The sequence below is a fragment of the Beta vulgaris genome, chromosome 2, assembly GCF_026745355.1.
Source record: "Beta vulgaris subsp. vulgaris cultivar EL10 chromosome 2, EL10.2, whole genome shotgun sequence".
In the NCBI taxonomy this organism is placed as follows: domain Eukaryota; kingdom Viridiplantae; phylum Streptophyta; class Magnoliopsida; order Caryophyllales; family Amaranthaceae; genus Beta; species Beta vulgaris.
In genome coordinates this window covers 37,829,924-37,851,021 of record NC_079203.1, presented here as the reverse complement: position 1 = coordinate 37,851,021, position 21,098 = coordinate 37,829,924, and the positions used below count along the sequence as shown (strand labels likewise).

The 21,098-nt window shown below is 35.7% G+C and overlaps 1 protein-coding gene across 1 annotated transcript; it reads left to right on the top strand.

Annotated features, from left to right (window-relative positions):
- Positions 1-12,553: 12,553 nt before the first annotated feature.
- Positions 12,554-18,456, top strand: LOC130590505 (uncharacterized). Its single transcript, XM_057392976.1, has 3 exons — positions 12,554-12,685; positions 13,544-13,756; positions 18,187-18,456. Exons 1-3 carry the CDS (start codon positions 12,554-12,556, stop codon positions 18,454-18,456), a joined length of 615 nt encoding a protein of 204 aa, XP_057248959.1.
- The last annotated feature ends 2,642 nt before the right edge of the window (positions 18,457-21,098 follow it).

Below are 21,098 nucleotides of genomic sequence, written 5' to 3'. Positions count from 1 at the left end.
ATGCTTCAGTTGCAGAACAAGGCAGAATGACTAATTATGAGGGGGGAAGTTGATTAGTTGAAGATTTTCTAAAGAAGAGTTGCATTTTTAAACAGTGGCCCACTATTACAAGTCAATGTATGTACAATAACTTCAGTATAGGTTTTGGGAAAATCTTATCAAACATTAAATGCATGACGTTCACTTTTTTACTTATAAAATTTTTCATTGAATGTCCATATCTAATAGGATATTACTTGTCTAGTTAAAAACATCGTTAGGTAAAATCTATTAAGATTCAAACCTTATCGAATGAAAAAAAAAATACAACTTTGTTTCTTATTATCCATACCTATTAAAAAGTGGGAAGTCAAGTTACTGTAGCTTAGTAACAGTGTGCAGACTATTTTGCCCCTACAACTTTCTTGAAATTACATCCTTGCCCTTCCATCTATTTTTCCATGTTTTGCTCCTTTCCAGCTTTCCTCTTTCTTTGTCTTTTGCTCTTCTCTCTCCCACAAAATCTGACTTCTCCCATAGACTAAACTTGCATTGGATTACCAGCATCAGTTTCCTTATCTTGGGGTTTTTCTAGGGTTTTCTCGGCATCAATTTATCACCATTGCTTGTGTTTTCTCTGTCGTCTGTAGCTTTGTTCGAATTTTCCACTTTCGAGGTCACATTATCAGCATCGATTTCTAGGGTTTCGCCATTGATTTCTTCAAAATCGAATGTATTTTCTCTCTCATCTGCAACTTTCTCCAGATTGTCAACACGCATTTAGTAAGAATCGTTGGTTCCTTCAGATTCATCCAAATTTTCTTCAACGATTACTGTAATCGTATGATTCAACGCTTTGAACTCCTCACTGCTCATCCTGCTCACGTCTTCCTTCATCGTCGAGTCTTCTTTGCTCATCGGTCCCTCAAAATTAGATTAAAGGGTTTGGGGTTTTTAAAGGAGTTTTTTAATCCTTCTAATACTGTTGCTCACTCAATTGCCCAAAATCAAAAGGTTGCGACAACGAAGAAAGTTGGGAGAAAGCCTGAAAGACAGCGTCGTAATGATCCAGGTATAGCTTTTGTTTTTGTTTGTGAGATTATTGATGGTTTAATTAATTGCCGATAGTACTAAATTATCGAAGGAAAAGGATGTTACTAATCGAAATTCTGCGGTTTTTTATGAAGGAAGTGATGATATTAACCCTAATTTTTCTGGATTTGCACATGTTGAGTTCCCTCTTTCATGTACGTTTGTATTTCTAAATTTTAGTAAAAATTTGAATTTCGTATGGCTGTTTTCTTTCGAGTGAAATTGAATAGAAGTTCACTAACCAAACCCACCTTCGCTCCAATTTCTCTCTCTTTCTTCAGGTATTCTTGTTACATTTTTAGGTTGAGTAATTTTCAGCAAAAATTCGTGATCATATTAACTATGAAATGATCTGAGATTTGGATTTTGTTTGAATAGAGAAAAATGATGAGAGCTTAAGCTCAAAACAAGCACCGACATTCTATCATGTGTTTAGTTTGCATCGTCGTTTGTTTCTGTCTTTTTGTCTTCTTCATTTAATCTTCCATCTTCACTGGTTAGAATTTCTTTGTTTATATGTCTAATTCTTTTTAAGCTGTCCTTTTTTTATTAAGTGGGTTTTTGTTTTGATGAATCATAGTTTTTATTTGATTGATTTTGGTGCAGGTAGTGGAAAGCTAGATCTTTCAACTAAATTGGAAGATAAAGCAAGCAGTTGCTATTCTAGGACTTTCGATCTCACTCTAAACTCTAAACTCTAAACTGATCCTCTATTCAAACTTCTACTCCCATAAATCACTCACACTCTTCTGAGTTCTTTCTCTCATTTTTTGCAAGAATGGGGTTCAATATACAATCGTATGGATGAAGCCGATGCTAAAAGAAGGGTACAACCATCTTTCTGACCTCGAAGAAGCTGTCATTAAAAATATCGATGCTTGCAAAGAGCTTGCTGACATGACCCGAACTTCTCTTGGTCCGGATGGTATCTTTTTCTCTCTAAAATCTGGGTTTTGTTCTTTGGCATCTCTTTTCAACTGGGTTGTTCATTTTTGGACCCTCATCTTGTATTCATTGATGCTGTTTTTGTTGATTTAGTTTAAACAAGGTATTTTCTGCTTTTGTTAGTGCGTTTTTTCATGTTTTTTTTTTTTAGTTTTTTGTTTATGATTTTCCATCATCGAGTTGTGTTAGTGTGATGTTTTCTAGGTTTCAAGGTTTTAGGATGGGGTTTAGTTTTAATGGATTAAAATGAACTTGCTACTTTGAATGAATGAAATTGAAAAGCAAAAATAGGAAAAAGGGGTAATGAGAACTTGGTTATAGAGTTAGTTAATTATATGCTCTCTTTTATTGCAATAATTAGATTGCATATCATCATATCGAATAAGAGACGGGAATGCTTTAGAGGCATGGGGTTATTGCAAAACTGAGGTTGTATATCTGGTAGGACGGAGCTTCATTAGAGGCATCGGGGTTATGTTGCTATTGTTACAATGTGGGAAAGTTTTGATTGTTAATTTGCTCTGACTATATTCCTGACTATATCAGAATTGAATTTTAATAGATAGATATATCCATAGAGCTAACATTAAAAAAGACATATTAAAAGCACTAATATATACCAACCCGACCATATACATGAACAAAGTCAAGGAGAAATGCATTGATATAATATGAGCCCAGACTCATATTAGACTTCCCATATGACTAACATCATTAAGCTTACCAATATTGTATTCTAGGGTACTAATAAGTTTAGAGGAATGTGCAAAATATTTAAGGAAACAAGCCAACGTTCCAAAAATACTAGAATTGACTCTATAAATCTCTTAATTGAAAATTATGAGTATTATATTAAAGATACTGATGTGAGACAAATAATTCCATATGTGAGAAGGCAAAAATCAGCACAATAAAGGACAACATTTAAGTGATTAGTGAATAGAAACTTGGAAATTTGAGTTGTTTCATTTGGTTATTCGTTTAGGTGCAACATATGGCTTGCATCTTTTTTGCCTTCTTTATTAGTGAATAGAAACTTGCAAATTGTACTTTCATTTATGTTTTAAAAAGTCAAAGGTTGATGTATTTGGTGTTATAGGGGAATGATTCTTGAGATTTTGAAGAACTAGGCTGAAAGGAATATTCAAGTTATAGTGGTTACCGATGGTGAGCGTATCCTTGGACCAGGAGACCTGCCAGGTATTTGAGCATGTTTTTTTAAAAAAAAAAATTATTCTAAGTGTGAGAGATTCAAAGAACAAGGAAGTGGAAAACAAAGGAACTTTTTCGTCTTACTTGACCTTTCTTTCTTTGGTTGGATTCAATATTAATATGATGGATTTAATTGAGATGTTTAGGGAATGGGTATACCTGTTGGAAAACTGTCTTTGTACATAGCACTTGGTGGAGTTCGGCCTTCAGTAGTAAGCATTTGAATTCTATTAAGCTCTTGTTTCGTAATGTTTTTATGTACAAAGAACAAGAAAGTGGAAAACAAAGGAACTTTTTCGTCTTACTTGACCTTTCTTTCTTTGGTTAGATTCAATATTAATATGATGGATTTGATTGAGATGTTTAGGGAATGGGTATACCTGTTGGAAAATTGTCTTTGTACATAGCACTTGGTGGAGTTCGGCCTTCAGTAGTAAGCATTTGAATTCTATTAAGCTCTTTTTTAGTAATGTTTTTATGGGTTTTAAATTTTCAAATATTTAGTCTGCCTCAACCATATGTTCAATTTTAAATGAGTGCTTTTGAGAGAGTAGAGAGAAAAAGTAGTAAGAGATGATCTTAAATTTAGGAAATTGTATACGAGACTAAGAGGGGAACAAAGAACGGGCATGGGAGAGAAGGTGATGGTGAGAGAGGTGGGGAAAGGGAATTAGTCGGGTTATTAGTTATTTCAGGCCTATAACACTAATTTAAATTTTGGGTAAGATTATTTTAAGTTGTAACATATAATTTAGTTGATAGTTGATTATGGTTGATGATATGATAAATATAAAAAAAAGAAGCGTACAACTTACTACATTTGGATTTGAATTAGAAAATAGTATGAGATCTATGCTATTGCTAATTAGTTACGACATATATGTTCCTTTTCGATCACCACAAATCATAACAATAATATTATCATTGATGTTTGATTGATGATGTTTGGGCTGTGCATGTCGTCATACTTGGACTGTGGAGTTCCTATGGTACTTAGCCATATAAGGTGATCACTCTCATTATCGTCGGAAAGGTCATTTTGTTGAGGTGCATGTGAGGCACATTTTTAGGTGTCTAATTTAAGTGTTGTAGATTTTAGGTCTTCTTCTCCACCCAAAGTTACTATTCTTGCATACTGAGGTCCTAATTTTATCTATTCTCTTCTCACTATGGGATCCAGTGATCCACATGCCTTCAAACTCATCTAAAACGGCAGAGTACATCAAAGTTGATCTTCAACAACACTCCTGAATTCAATTCCCGAAAACCCCTATAACCGAATTTCTCTCTCCTTCCAGTCAAAGCCTCATCATCTTCAAAATCTCTCACAAATAGCACCAACACCCGCAACCCATACCCAAAACGGTCCTTAGAAGGTTGGAAATCAAAGAAAGCACTTCAACAACCCGAATGAGTTGGATTCGGTTCTTAAAACACTTGAATCTTTCCCACCCATTGTATGTGCAGGTGAAGCTAGAAGCCTTGAAGAAAGAATTGGTCAAGCTGCCATGGGAAAAAAAATTACTTCAAGGTGGAGATTGTGCTGAGAGTTTTAAGGAGTTTAGTGCTAATAATATTAAAGATACTTTCAGGCTTCTTCTACAGATGAGTGTTCTTATGTTTGGTGGTCAAATGCTTGTTGTCAAGGTATAATTTTTATCCCTTTTAATGCAAATTTTGTTGTATTTGATTAATCTATTTGAGTGATTGATATTTTGAATTCAGTGGTGGAAATTTCGGGTAGGAATTTTAAATTCTTGCGTTTATAATAAAAATGAAAATTTTACTTTTTTTTTGGTGTAGTGTGTGATGATTTCTGGTAGTGTGATTGATTTTTAGAAGTGAGTTCATGGGGGTTGGTAGAACTTTTTTCAAGGGGGTAGGTGGATATTTTGTATGGAAAAAGAAAGCTTTTTTTTATATTGGTTTTTGTCCTGTTTTTATGTAAATTCAGGCCTTTAGTCATTGTGGGATGTGGTAATTGGGTACTTGTATTTGGGTGATTGATCTTTGGAAGCCGAGTTTGGCCGTTTAGGCTAGGAAAAGGTTTCATGGAAATTTGATGAGAATTCAGAGGATCACTTTTTTGGGAAGGGTTGTGTGGGAGATTAATAATATCTATCCACCGGGTATGTTGAAACACTCGAGTTGGAATCCACTAATTATTCATGTGTATCTCAGGATCTAGGGGTATAATTCCTACTAGGTAGGCAAAGTTTTTCTGCGCGTGTGGGGTTGATTGAGGATTAGTTTGTCATTGCCATAGATGCTCATGTGAAAATAAAAGTCACTCGAACCCTTTGTATGAACATTAAATGTGATTTAAATTTCTAAAGCAATGGTTAATTGCTTGAATGCCTTAGATTTTGATCTGTGTTGCTACTAACATGAGATTAACATATGTTCTTGATTCCATAAGCCATACTCGTTGGTCATTACATGATCTATATTGGAGATTGTTATTTTTTGTGCTTAGGATATGGAATCTTACTTTGTATGCTAGCATGTTGTTTATTGTGCAGCAACAATGGTGAAGATGTTGCATAGTTAGTTTATGTCAACTGTTGGATTAGAGTCAATGTGGAAGGACCATTTGATCATGTTGCAGCATATGGGGAATCTCATAAGAGATGTTTGTAGCACTCATAAGAGATCTTGGTAGGTTTATGGGATCCAGCATCGAGTTTCTTTGAACAAACTTAAGAGTATCCCATAGGGATGTTGTCTATGACAATTGACATTTCCTCTCACAGTTTTCGGATTGAAACATGGAGTAGAAGAAATTTTTGTTGTTATTCTTGTTGTGGTTGTGGCAATTCTCTTGTTATTGCTACACTTGTTTTCTTCACCAGTAAGAAGAAATCCAGAGGTGGGTTTGATTTGATTCTTTGTGTTTCTCTATGTTTTTGTGTATCCTACATGAAAAAATAAAGAACATCTTGTGCTTATGATTGTACATTTTGTAGTTTGTTTGTTCTTCATCTTGTCTTCCCGATTTTCGTATTTTTACTTCTTCAATTCAAAGTCTTTGCTCTAATTTGAATTGAAGGAGTAGAACACGGTTTTGATATATTTTAGTTTTTGATACTCTTTTTTTTGTTCTATGTTAGGTTCTTCTACAATAAGATGCACAAGATTAGCGCACGCAGGTTTATATTTCTTTCCATTTTGTGTGTGTTCATTTCCTTTTTTTTTTTGTGTGCTTGCTCATGAAGTGGAGTATTTGTGAAGCAAGTTGAGATCTAAAGTTTTGGGATTTAATGTACTTTCTTTTGCAGAAAATTGTTAGCAATTGGAGGAGATGGCTTTTTCAGAAAGTTGGTAGCAATTAGAAAGTTAGTAAATTTCCTTTCCTTTTCTCTAATGTTTTTCTAGGGTTTTACTTCACAAGTTTTCGTTTGATTTTTTTTTTAAATCGTGGGGTCTTTTTTTATCTTCTGTTTTAGGGGTTATTTTTTGGAGATTGAAAAGCAAAGGTGGATGAACTTGAATTTAACTTGAATCATATCAGGTCCTAATCTTATATTGTCATTTGATGTGTCTCTGATTTGATGTCTAAAATAAACCAAAGCAACAACTTTGAGAAGAATAAGGTTAATACAATTGACCCCTCAAAAAAGTTGATTCAATACTATCTAATTAAGTTAATTATGAAGCCTAATAATACATAAACTATAAGTGTCCTTAGTGAGGCTACTTGGATGGAATATCTATGTGACTAATGTAATCTTTTGGGTAGGAATTGATCCCTAATTGATGCAGATTCTTGCCTTTATTTGGATGAGATCTTTAGTATTATGTGATGGAATTTGCTTACTTGTAATACTTGCTGCGTAAGGAATACATATATGTCATATTCTTGTTTCGATTGGCATTGAGAGGTAGGTAGTGCTGGTTTGGGGCCAACTTATTACTCATTAATATAGCACTAGAATACACGGAATTACAAAAAAATTCTCAGAGAATACTTCCTTGATAGTGTTCTTGTTGTTGTCTTCATACTTTTAGAATCATACTACACAATAAGTTGGGGCTTAGTCTTTCCATTATGTCATTTTTTGTTTTCCTTTCACACCAACGAAGCATGTCTTTTTCTGCTTTTTCAAGCTCTTCTTTCTTCTCTTGATCATCCTTATCATCTTCAAATTCGTCGAGTGCCTTTTGATATTTGTCTATGGTTATACCTCTTTTCTTCCAAGACTTTATGACAGTTTTAAGATAGACATCTAGCAACACATTAAACGAGTAAAGTTCGGGGTCCATGAGAGGTTTAATGTGTCCAAAGACAAGAGGCGACCTTGCTGCCTCTGAGAAGTGTATACAGATAGTTCCAAAATCCTCAAAATCAGTCTTGTCTCTTGAACATCTAAACAAGCTTTCTAGAAGGGGGGCACTGCCGACCTTGATTTTGGCGTTTTGTAAACCCCCTTTGAATTTGTTATAATTCCCATCATGAAGCAAACTTGTTGCTCCTTGTATAGGAAATTTGCTTTCTCTCACTTCTTTCCACTCCCCTGTTATTTTTTGGGCTATATGATAGGCATTTTGTTTGACAAATAGCAACTCTATATTGCACTCAACATCGTCAAAAACTGTCTCGACTATAACTATAAAGACTTTGTGGGGGTGTCCTAAAACTGTGGTTGGAATTCTTGTTTTGGTTTTGAGTTGTTCTTGAGTTAAGTCACAACACAACCTCAAGAATGACGTGATTAGGGGTGCTTATCGAGCGAGCCGAGGCCGAATAGCACTGGGCTCGGCTCAAGCTCGTTTAAAATTTCCCAGGCTCAGCTCGGCTCGTGAGCTCGCCGAGCTTGGGAGATCCGAGCTCGAGCTCAGCTCGTGATGGAAATTTGGGGATCGAGCTCGGCTCGCGAGCTCGTTTAGGCTCGGCTCGCGAGCTCGTTTAGGATCGACTAATGAGCTCGTTTAGGCTCGGGTCGCGAGCTCGTTTAGGCTCGACTAATGAGCTCGGCTCGACTCGAAGTAGGTGAGCTTGTTCACTCACCCATCATATGTTTTTATAACTTGATTTCCCTCTTAGCATTGCTAAGATTTCAATGTGGGACTCCATGGTTTGTTAAAGAAAAACAAACTCATTATCCCCATTTCAATGTGGAACTCCATGCTTATATAACTTGGAATCCCTCTTAGCATTGCTAAAATTTCAATGTGGGACTCCATGTTTTGCTAAGAAAAAAAACTCATTATACCCTTGTTTTGTTTACATATGCTTTTATAACTTGGAATCCCTCCTAGCATTGTTAAAATTTCAATGTGGGACTCCATGTTTTGTCAAAGAAAAAATTATCAAATATTTTAAATATTAAATAATCAAATATTTAAAAATATACTTCATTCCCTCTATGAAGAAAATAATGTATAGTTTTTGTTTTCCAACCAAGGAGATACAAAATTAAACTTTAAGTTGAAGTAAGGAATAGTAGCTATGTATAAAGAAAATAAGGTTGATCCTTGTTTTCTTAACCAATGTGGGACTTTAGTGCCTAGTGGAGTAGAGGTGAAGTTGGATCACAAATTAAAATATATAATTTGTACTTCCTCCGTTTCTTTTTACTCGCTACATTTTCCATTATGGGAAGTTTCACATTACTTGCTACACTTCTTTTTTGGGCAATAAACTCTCTCTATCTCTCTCCTCCCACATGGGTCCCTTTTCTTTTTACTCTATACCTCTCTCTTCTCCAAAAATTGCCTAGGAGTCAGTGAAATGAGAAGTGTAGTGAGTAAAAAGAAACGGAGGAAGTATTAAATTCTTTTAATGTAAAATATTTTTTTAACATAAATTTTTTTAGTGTAAAATAATAATCGAGCTGTTCACGAGCTTTACGAGCCGAGCTTTGCCTAGCTCGGCTCGGCTCGTTTAAGTCTCGAGTCGAGCCCGAGTTCGAGCCGAGCTTCAACGAGCCGAGCTTTGACTGCTGCTCGCGAGCTTGTTAGGCTCATTATCACCCCTAGACGTGATGACTTCGTCGTAGGCCACAATACCCAAAGATGGGTCATAAGAGATCTTATGATCTGGAGGCAAATTTTGCAAGTAATGAGGATCCATATGTACCTGTTGCACAAAAAGTATGTCAATTATGCATTATAAGTAGTCAACATACATCATTTTCCAAAAACAGATTGGTACAATTGAGTTAAATCATATGTAAACTTGCCAAATTGTGATTGGAGTTCTGTGCAAAACCAATAATTTGTAATCATGAATGTTAGTTAAATCCACAAAAAAATCAAGAAAGATAATTATTTCATATATATGATATATGAAGGCCTGAAATGTAGCTTAAACCAAATTTTGCAAATTCTCTAAGTGGCTGACTGCATAAAAGAATTCCCAAAAATCTTTTCATCTTTTACTCCTCTAAAAACAGAGGTATAATTCAGTTGCATATCTAAGGGGAATAAATCTGAAATATAATTTCAAGAAAATGGAATCCTAATACATACTCAAAATTAGGGATGTCAATTTACTTGTTTATTGGTACAATTTGAATTGAATTATGCATTTATATTTATTCGGTTGTATGTTGAGCTGAATTATATCCATACCTATTAGAAAGTGGGGAGTGAAGTTATTGTAGCTTAGTAACAGTGGACTTACTATTTTACCCTTTCTACTTCGTGCAATTGCTGATGTGCCCTTACTTTGCCTCGTGTCTGTTTTGGTTGCATCCCATAACTTTCTCTTTCCTCCTGGTTTTCCTCTGAACCCTCCATCTTCATCTTCCTCAGTCCTCCCTAACCTAACCTAAATAATTCATCCTCCTCATTTTCGACAAATGCCTCCTACTCTCCCCTCCATTCTCACTTTAATTTCTCAATCTTCTTTGTTTCTCTCCTCTTTTTTCTGTTTCTTACCATTTTCTCTCTCTCTTCTTTTTGGTTTTAGGCTTTGGTTCAAGAAGCAATTCAAGCGATGGGAGCCATGAAACCAGTGAGCAAACGCCAAAGTACCAGTTCGGACCACTGGAATTTAGGTGAGCTCGGAGTATTCTTTTTTCTTTTTTTTTTTTGCAATTGATCAAGAAATTCCCTTTTGTCTGCTATAATATTCAAAATCAAGCATTTTTTATCTTCTTTTTTTTTAAAACGAAACCGTGAGGGCAAATATCACACCCGGGACAGTGGTGATTCTATTTGCTGGGAGGTTTAAGGAAAACGAGTTGTGTTTTTGAAGCCACTCTCATCTGGGTTACTTCTAAGTACTGGTTAGTTTTGTTTTCCCTTTCATTTGTTATTGAAATTTCGATCTTTTAGCGAACCCATTATAGTTTGTATTTTTCTTGTTTAAAGTTTTGTTTGATCTCATAAGTTATTACTCTGTAATTGCTATCTATAGTGACTGGAAGTTACAAAATTGCTCTTTTGAATTTGATTGTAGATAAATTTAGTTGAAGATATTGTATTTTTCAGAAGAAAAAAAAGCATGTTACTTTTGGGTTTTGTGTGAATTTGACTTGTAAGCATTTTTTGAAATTACTTCTGGTCACAGTATTAGATTGTAGAAGTATATGGTGAGTGGAAACAGAAAACAATTGAATTAGTTGATAATGGGTGTATAAGAAAACAATCAGTTTATTCGGATGGCCTCAACTTCTCACTATAGGCTATATTCATTTAAGATTTTAATGCCTAAATCTTGTTGACATTTACCATTATTAAATTGCTATAATATGTATAATTATGTGAAAGTATTACTTATTGATGGATTTATCTTAACAATGTGCTGTCGCTTTTGCCCCTCTTCAATTTTTGAAATTGCAAGCTGCCCTTCCTTTGTAAAGTGACCTTGTTGGCCTTTGCTCCAGCAGTCCAGCAGTCATGGAGAGAGCTGCTCCTACTCCTCTTAATTCTGTTCAATGCTCAATGTTGTTCTCCCTGTTCCCTGAGAATCGCCCTCGAGACGTCGTTGTGGAGTTTCTCCGCTCAATTTCATCGTCATTTTGTCTTGAGAGATAAGAACCTCCGCCTATTATTATTTGCCCTAAATATTTATCAGGTTCGCTTCTTTTAATGAATCTACTTTTGCTTATTATTGGATTCTTTTTCCCGGATCATTTATGTAATTTCATGATTGTTTTGAGAGAGAAATGGTTTGGAGCAATTTTATGCTGATATGGACTCTATCCGTATCATTCTTTAACAAGTGAAATATCGTAGAATTGAGGGTGAGAATTGATTTTGTGCTATTAATGATTTACAATTTTGATTCTAAACTTTTCCGACAGTTAAGAGATTAGTAGAGGAGAAGTTTTCCGTGGAACAAAATATTCTAAGGCTTCAAAGGAATCATGCGGAGGAGGTAACATATCACTTCTGATCTTGCTTCTTCGTTTCAACTCATCTGTTAGATATAGGTGCCAAGCATGAAGTTTATGTGAGCAGGTTCTGTAATTCTCTCTTTTACTTTACTTGCTTATCTGTTTTTTTGGTACGGTTTATAGGTGTGTTAGATTATGTGGGTGAGAGCCTGAGAGGGAGAGATGAGCCCTTTTTAAGAGACCAATTTTAGGGTGTAGTTTATGAAGCGATAAAATTCCACTTTTATGAGAGCACTTTTAGAGTTTTATTTGTTTTCTGGAAGAACAAAAGAAATGTAGGAAAACTTTGTTAGATCAACTAAACCATAATAAACGAGTGAGAGGGAAAAAGAGGAAGAGAGAGGAAGAGGGGGGGGGGAGCTTGGGATTGCTGCAAACAATTTCTTTTATGTGGTCGAAAGGCTCGGATCCTGGGGAGTAATTTCTAGGCAGTCAACAATAGTGAGGACAAAAGAAGCAGCCAGTGAAAAGGAGCCAAAGAATAGTCAACCATTGCATACCAATTTGATCCGCTTACATCGTTATGCATTTCCCTTGAGCTCTTAGCAAAGACTTGAGAGTTGAGATTACCAAAGAGAACAAGAATTCGTAGGAAAAATTTGGAGAGAATGCTAATGGAGCAGATCTCCTTGAAGAATGTGGCCAAGGTGATGTGCTTGTCAAGGATTTCTTGTCTACAATCAAAGCTGTTTGTGATAGACTTGATCAAGCTGAAGGCAAAGTCTGCTACATTTGAATTTTTTAATAATATGAATAGTTTTCTTGACGACATGTTTAAATTAAGTGGATATGCTCTAGTATCTCGCTGACTGCAGTTTTGCTCTTTTGTTTTTTTGACGACCTGTATAGATTAAGTAGGAACTTGGCTATCGAGAAATGCAGGGACATAGAACTTGGAGAAATGTAAATTATTGTTATCATCTCATATTCGTCAATTATGCTTTATGAAAGGTACCACACTCTGAAAATGGTTTGTCGTTATGCTGTTGATTTTCCAGATTTGCAACAGGTTGAAGCAGGCTGGTCTTGCTGAAGTATTTGAGGCAAAAGTAGATGGAAAAGTGGGAACCCCTACAAAATTAAAAAAGAGCAGATCTAGAGGGCAAGATAAGGTATTAATGCTTCATAATGGCCTCAGTGGGAGTTGTGAAATATGTTTTTCTTTAGAATGCAGGTCATGAAGTCAAATATATCTACGCTCCTAAATTTCCTATTCTATGAATGTGATTTGATAAAATCTTCAAGTCTATGGCTAAAAGAATCCTGAAATCGAGGACGTTTTACCCACAAACTGTTCAAAATTTTCTGCAAGATTAATTTGTAAGGGTTTGTGGACTTTATAATAGTCATTTGAAATAAGTCAATGTTATTCCAGATTCTACCAGTCACGACATCGACAATGTTCCACCCATTCTAAAATGAACATATATCACTTCTATAAATTGCTTAGGGTAAGTTTTTAAAGAGAATGACATTCTCTTTTTTCCAAAGTGACTACTCCCTCTGAACCTTATAGTTTCCACTATAGGCTTGATACAAATATTAGTGGTAGCATATGGGTGGGGCATAGTTAAATAAGTTTTAGAAATGGCTTGTTGCCTTATTGGGCACATAGCATTCTCAGGGGAGAGAGAGGGAGAGATTGTATAAGCCAATTTTAAGCATCCATATTAAGGGTGTGAAAGGAATGGAGAGAGCACCTGTTAGATGCTACTAGCCAACTAAGTAAAAAAATGCACTTTCAGGTTAATGGAGTTTGGACGGCATCCTTAATGCTCTTCGCCTTATTTTCATTCCATCTATCTATATGTCATGTAATGTATTCCTGATTTCTCCATCCCAAGTCTTCAAAGATATACCACATCCACAAAACAAGGCTGTTAGTTTCTACATTTGTTTTTCCTATGGTTATCACAATCCGTGTATCATTTATGGTGATTAATTAATGTATTTTCTTCTGCATTTGGCAGCCTGTCAGTTGTTTGCGACTACTGAAAAAGTTCTCTCCAAAGCTTTTTCAACAAAAAGTTCCAGATTGCGAGTATGACAATCTTGTCTCAGAGCAGACTATCACATCTGGAAACTTAGTTCTAAACACGGAGCAGTTAGTGGAGCTTTCTCTCAAGCAACAAATTGTTGACATGATTGATGGCGAAGCATCAAAAGGACTTCTTGGAGTTGAGGTATTTTCATATCTTGCTTGATATTTTTTTCATATTACCTTTTGTGACCCATCTGTCTTTCCTGCCTTTTTATTTATCAGTCTATGCATCAATCTGAGTTCTGTTAATTTCAAGTTCCAACCAACTTACCCATCTCCCCTTTTCTTCCGGGTAGGATGGTGGTGGGATAGCAGCAGCCAGCAAGTAAGATGCCCTTATACAACTGTTAATCAGATTTATGCATTATGAAGTAGCTTTAGTTGTGATCTCTGTTAACATCACTGTTAGCTAATGAAAAGCAGTTGGGATATTCTCTAATATATTATATTGGCCCAAGTGATAGCTAGAAAGTGTACAAACAGCACTCCGTGGTTTATCAAGCGGAAGTGGCAGTGATGTTTGACAATGATTAGAGCGACAAGAGGGTACTTTTGTTTGTATCAACTAAAAGATAGAGGGTACACATAGTTGATGTTGGCTTAGACAAGCTTGGTTTAATATATTAAGTAAAAGATGGCTTGAATTGTGATGTGACCTTGATAATAGTGACGATGGTTCTGACTTCTGGTGGTCGGACTCCTAACCTTTATTGTATTGTCTTTGGAGCCTTCATCTATTTCGCAGCCTCATCCTCATATGGTGACCTTAACAATCTATATTCATTCATCTCTTCTCATCTGTATCTCCAATACGCTTTAATCAGAAGAGCAATTTTAGAACCCGTGAAAATTTAACTCAACTCGTTCAATAGCCATGTTTAAATCTTTTTGAGTTTACAAGTAGCTGGAAAGTTTTTTGGTGGGATTGCCCATGACATTTCTATTTCACGTTGTAAACTAACAAATAGTCTATTCCTCGGAGATGACACCATGAGCTCAATTTTTGGATCTACGATTCTGAGATAGTTGTGAAATTTCGAATTTTTAGTACACCCAATACTGTTAGTTGTGAGTAGCTTTGCTTGCAATATCTGAAGGGTAAAAATAGGATACAAAAATTGACCCAATACCATTTAAAGGAGGCATAGGTGTCATAACTGAGGAGAATTGTGATTTTACTTCAATGTACAAAGATAGAAATTCACAAGAAGGTATAGTGCCTTGTAAAATGGAACTATAGGATATTTTCTGCTAGGACTTAGGGTTCAAATCTAACCTATTCTTTAACGTACAAGCTGAAATGCAAAATTAGATAGAATTTTAGACCCATTTTATGGTGCTCTTAATATTAGCTTTATATGTTTCTGCCTTTTGTTGTATGGATCGTTGTGCAATTGCCTTTGTGTATGAATTGATGTGTTTAAGTGGTTTAGTTTCCTCACATCCAATTTCCTATATGAACAGGTATGCATATTGCTTGGAATCAACACTAAAATACTGGACAAGTTGACCAATACTATGGTCTATCGGTTTGGTTTGCATCAACTTTCTGAAAACCCGTTTCAAGAGCAACTGAGATGATATCAAACCATCTATTGTTTAAAAGTTAGCAACTTTTCCCTCTCAGTGCACCTGTCTCGCCAAAGCTTTGTAGATTCTTAAATATGTGCATGGTCGGGTAATCCAAAAGTCAATTACTGCTTCATACAACAATGATTTTGTTAATGACTATGAACTCTTATTGATTAGTATTATGAACATGACGTGTTATTCGTATACAAAATATGGCCTTGAAATCTCTGTTACTCCAGTATTTACACTTTGTTTGATGTGGTACTGGAGGTGATTCTTAAAAGTTCGGGATAGTTGGACAGGTTTTAGTGAAAAATTAGTCGAGTTTTTCAAGATTTCAGCTTAATATATTCATCATATATCGTAGAAAGTTGTTGCATGATGTTTGCTAAGAAGTAAAGAGTGACGGGGACTATTTTCACTTTCTGAATATGAAGCATATGTTCGATACTTATTTTCCACTTTCTTGCGTTTGAATATTTTCATTCCGTTGAAATTTCTTGCAATTTTTAATTTATGTATCTCAATTCCAAGCCTTGTCTTTGCTTGCTAGGGCCTCAAGCTTAAGATTGACCAAGCACAAGAAGCAAAGAAGATGCAGAAGCCTAACATTATATATCTACATTGTATTACTTTTGGTAGACTATTTGAATTTTTTAATTGGTAACTTGTAATTGACATCTACTTTATGCAATATGATACTAGCAATGTTTATAGTGGTTGTGTGGAGGAATTTACTAATAAGCAAGGAAAACATTTATGTGACTTAGTAACGGTGGTCGTAGTACATTTGTATAATAGGGAATATTAAAAAGTGACCGGAAATAAGCCTAAAATTTGGTCGTACATGAAGTCATTGCTATCGTAGTAGTGCAACAACAATATGGTCGTAGAAGAGATGAGGAACAACAAAGAGAATTGAACTTGGTCGCAAACGTATATAAATTTGCAAAAACAAGAATTGTGGCCAGAGATATCGTCATACATAAAACTAATTTACAACAAGCACTAGTAGAATAAATGCTTATTGCTGCTGTCAAAAAGTGGCATATTGCTGCGGTTTTGGTTGCGCAGCAATTAAGGAGACAGCAATAGGTAAATAATATATTGCTGCGGCTTCTAACCGCAGCAATATTTCAACATATTGTTGCGGTTTCTAGCACAAAACCGCAGCAATATGTGTATTTTTTTATATTAAAAATTAAGTCTATTGCTGCGGTTTTGGTACCAAAACCGCAGCAATAAGTGCACATTTTTTCAAAAAAAAAAAATCAAAAAATTTAAGTATCCATACAATTTTCAACCTTAAAATACAATTAAACCAAAAGTAACTAAGATGAACTACTACAACATATTGAGTTCATGTATTGACTTGAAAAAACAAAAATAATGAAAGTAAATAATTACATTATCTCACAGATAAAATAAAACAATTACATGAGAAGATCAAACTTTTAACATAATTACATATAAAAAAATTGATAAGAATAAACTAAATAGAAAACGAAAAAATAGAAAAAAGAAGTGACTGAAGGGCGCGAAATGAAAACTAAAGCTTGTGGTGTTACATTTTTCTGTGGAATAATTTTTTAAAAAAAAGAAAAAAATGAAGCGTTGGGAGATTCAACAAAACTGGAGGCTGAGGCTTCGACTGCGAAGCGTAAGTTACATCGGACGGCGAAGGGCGCCTGAAGTGAAGAGATGAGGGCTTAGTTACAACACCGAAGGACGCCAACTGAAGTGAGGTTGAGGCTGACGCGAGGCTGAAGGTGAAGACCACGAGTGGCGGCGGGACGAGGTTGGGCTTCGCGTAGTCGAACGATGACCGACGAGGAGGAGAAAAGTCGCGAGTTACATTTCGCGACGGCCGAAAAAGAGTCGGAAATGGCTGAGATCTGTAGGAAATGGTTGGGCTTCGTGTGGTCGAACGACGAGCCGTAATGGGGGATGGTCGAAAATGGCGGATGAAGAGGAGGAGAGAGAAAAGTCAAATGTAGTGCTGAGAGAGAGGGGGAGAAGAAGTAATGTTGAGACTTAGAAAGAAAGAGAGCGGTAGAGCGGCGCCCAACTATGTTAAATAAGAGAAGGAAAATGAACTCTAGTTGGGCCCTTTTATATTAAATTTTAAAAGTCTATTGCTGCGGTTTAAAGTAAGAACCGCAGCAATAGGTTTAAAAATTATTTTTTTAAAATTATTTTAATATATTGCTGCGGTTATTGCCAGAAACCGCAGCAATATATTTGGTGAAATAGTCAATTTATTTCTAAAAATTTCACGCTAAAACCATATTGCTGCGATTTTCGGCCAAAACCGCAGCAATATCTTATTTTGTATTTTACCTTTTCTTTTTACGTGATATATTGCTGCGTATGGGTAAAACCGCAGCAATACTACCGCAGCAATAAGCAATTATTCTACTAGTGAAGATTTAGTTCTCGTTTTTACATCATATCAACTTATTGAAACTTATAGACTTGTTGGAACTTTTCTCATCTTATTTTTCTTAGATAAGTTAAAACTATTTGAATAGAAAATTACCTCATCGTATGATTGAACAAATTACTATTTATGCTCAGTTTAATAACAACTATTCATTACCATTTGGAAGCTTAATTAACATGTTGTTTCTTATACCATGAGCAACATTATATGTTAGAATGAATGCTGCTTGTATTGTGTTTTTGCGGGGGCACATGTCACTTGCAATATGTTATCAGGGATAAGATACAATAGCTCATATAATCCTTTTCTAACAAGGGTGGCATAGATAATACACATTTACATTTGCTCTAAACTTACATCGCATATATGATATATCTAACATCACAATAGTGTTACATTACATATATCTAACTCTTTGCATCATAGTATATACATTATCATTACCATAAAACCTGGAAAATTTATTATTGGTAATCCTCTGAACTAGCTATTATTCAATTGATCCAAAAGATGAGGTAACCTTTTCAATCCTTAGCACCTCTTATTTCTTGATTAAGGTAGGTACAAAGACAAGTCTTTCTTTGAACAATGTGTTGGAATGGATCCTCAACAGAGTTATATTTGAAGACGAACCTAATAAAGCTAACATAAAACTCAAACCTGTTGCTAAGCCCATGAAATATCACACTGATCAAAGTATTCAAGCTAATCCAAAGATGAAAATTGTCGCTAAGCCTATAGATTATCACCCTAATACAAATGAGCTTGATGTGCGTCAGGCTGCCCATGTCCTCCCCAGTGGTGCTGCTGATGAGCCCAGCAATTAAGACACTGATCACCCATCCAAGGGGCCCTTCTGCTTGTTATTTTGCTCTACAATCTAATACTCCATGTTAACAATGTGTGCCCTAAAGTTAAACACTGCCTAATATAAACTAATCTCTTTTGTTGTTAGGCGTGATCAAATGCTTGTAATAGATATAGCAATGGGACAACATTTTAGAGAAGGTTGAAGGCACAATACCTTAGGCATGTTATGTAATCCACAAACAGTTCGCACTAACATATCATGTGTAATATAATCTAATAGCCTAATTATCTTACCTACAACTTCATATACTTTGGAATGTCTTAATTTCATTTAACTGATATTTGCATTGAGCTATTTATCAGAATTTTCGCTTTCTTGGGGGGTCGTGCGTGATAGCGCGCGGTCCAACAACTAGTATGCTTAAATATACTGCATAGCGCACCACTATTTCGCCCTTATTAGCGTGATTTTCGGACTTGTTTCTCCTATATAAATAGTTTTGTGCGGCGAACGTTTTACAAATTTAATACAAACTTTTTCACAAACATTACCCAATTGTATTCCATAGTAATTCCAACTACAAAACTATCTCAAACACTTCAAATACACATTCAAATCTGTTCAATCACATTTAAACTCCATTAACACATTCAAATTTCATATTTCAAGCTTCAAAATTGCTCCTCTCGCAGATCGTTATACAAGACCCTGGTGACAAAAGTATAATTCTTGGGGGGTTGCTAAATGCAACTTTCATTTACCATGTACAACCCATCTAAATTTCAAAATTACCCTTATTCACTCACAACTCATTTCTCCCTCTTCCTCTTCGAAAATTTTCGGTTCATTTCCTCATTTATGGTTCACGAAATTTCGCAAATTCGTCCACCATTATACCTCAAATTCGTTTCCAAGCTCTTTAATCTTTTCGAAAATGTTGGAAAATTGATAAATTACTAGATCTTATACACATTTCGGGTTCAATATCAAGCGAATAAGTTTTTTGAATTTCGTCCAACTTTCTTGCAGAATTTTGCAGAAAGCATATGATAATAAGGGTTTTTTGGGTTTTTTTTAAGGCTGCGTTAATAAAGTGAGGCTGCGTTTAGCAACCATGAATTCTTGAGGGTTAATTCCAACTAATTTCATATTTTACTATCAATCTGCTTTAATAACACGTAGTCTATTGCACGTTTAATAAACCAACATAGACTAGCGCTTAGATTGCATAAACTATTGTGTGGTTGTTTATTTGCATAGACTCGAATATGAATCGTATTAAGTAGACGTCAACAATGAGCGAATGTGATTTTTGATCTTGTTCGTACCCTTAACCCCAAACTCAATATTTGGTTCATCGATTAACGATGGAGCCGTGATGGAAAAATCTACATTGAATAAGTCCCTAAGTAGTTTATAAGATTTTTCAATATCTAATTAGATTTATGAGTCTTGCTTTAAAAACGTGTGGCGACTTCTTCATTTCAAAATGAATTTGGAAACAAAAACTTTTGCAATGAGCTAATCAAATACGCGCTCATCCCGCACTGGCAATAAAATCACGTCAACAATATCCGACACTAATAGACAATCTAATCAAGCGCAATCAAAGATGCGGTGTTTAACACTCAAAGGTCTACCTTATCTATCCTTTTTTTTATTTTTAGGGAAATTATTTAATTTCTTTTGGAAGACTCTAATTGTTGCTTGTCTACTTTTGTGAAGAAATTTGCACATATGTTGCAGATTTTGTAGATATAATTTTTCTAAACTAGATTCCCTTGATTTTACTTACAAAGTTTTCTGTAAATGGAGTTCAAATGTATATGTGTCCCTCACTTGACTAGATTTTTTGATTTTGTTGTATGCGTGAGTGAAGGGTTCAAAAAATTTATATGAACTTGGTCCATTATAAATTATGTCAAAAACAATATACTTCCTCCGTTTTTTTTAGATGTTACACTTTCCTTAAATTGCATGTTTTTAAATAGATGCTACACTTTTTTTATTTCCTAAATTGGAAAGTTTTATGCTGTAAAATTACTCACTTACCCTTACTTATAAGGATTAATCAAAATTAAACTAACCTTAATCAAAATTAAACTAACTTAATTTAACCTTATTATATACTAATCCAAAATTAATTAAACCTCCTCCCTTCTCTTCCACCACCCTTCCCACACCACCTCAGCTGCCCCATCCCTTCCCCACCTCGCAGCCTCCTTACCCACCACCACAGAAGCCCGACGAATTCCTACCACCACCCCACCACCCACCCGAAATCGCTACCCACCCACCCGAAACCCCACCCCACCCACCTGAAAACAAGACCCCCACCCACGAAAACCTTCCCCACCTACCGAAATCACCACCCAGCCACCCAAAACCCCACCCACCCACCTGAAAACAAGACCCCACCCAGAAACCTTCCCCACTACCGAAATCACCACCAGCCACCGAAATCCCCACCCCCACCTACCGAAAACCACGCAATTTTCTTCGCGCAAAACCACGGCCTCCATTTTCGGCGGTAGAGGTGGGGTTTTCGAGGATGGGGTGGAATTTTGCGGTGGTAGAGGTGGGATTTCGCGAGGCTGGGGTGGGTTTTCGGCGCGTGGTTGGGGTTTTCGGGTGGGTGGGTGGGGATTTCGGCGTTGG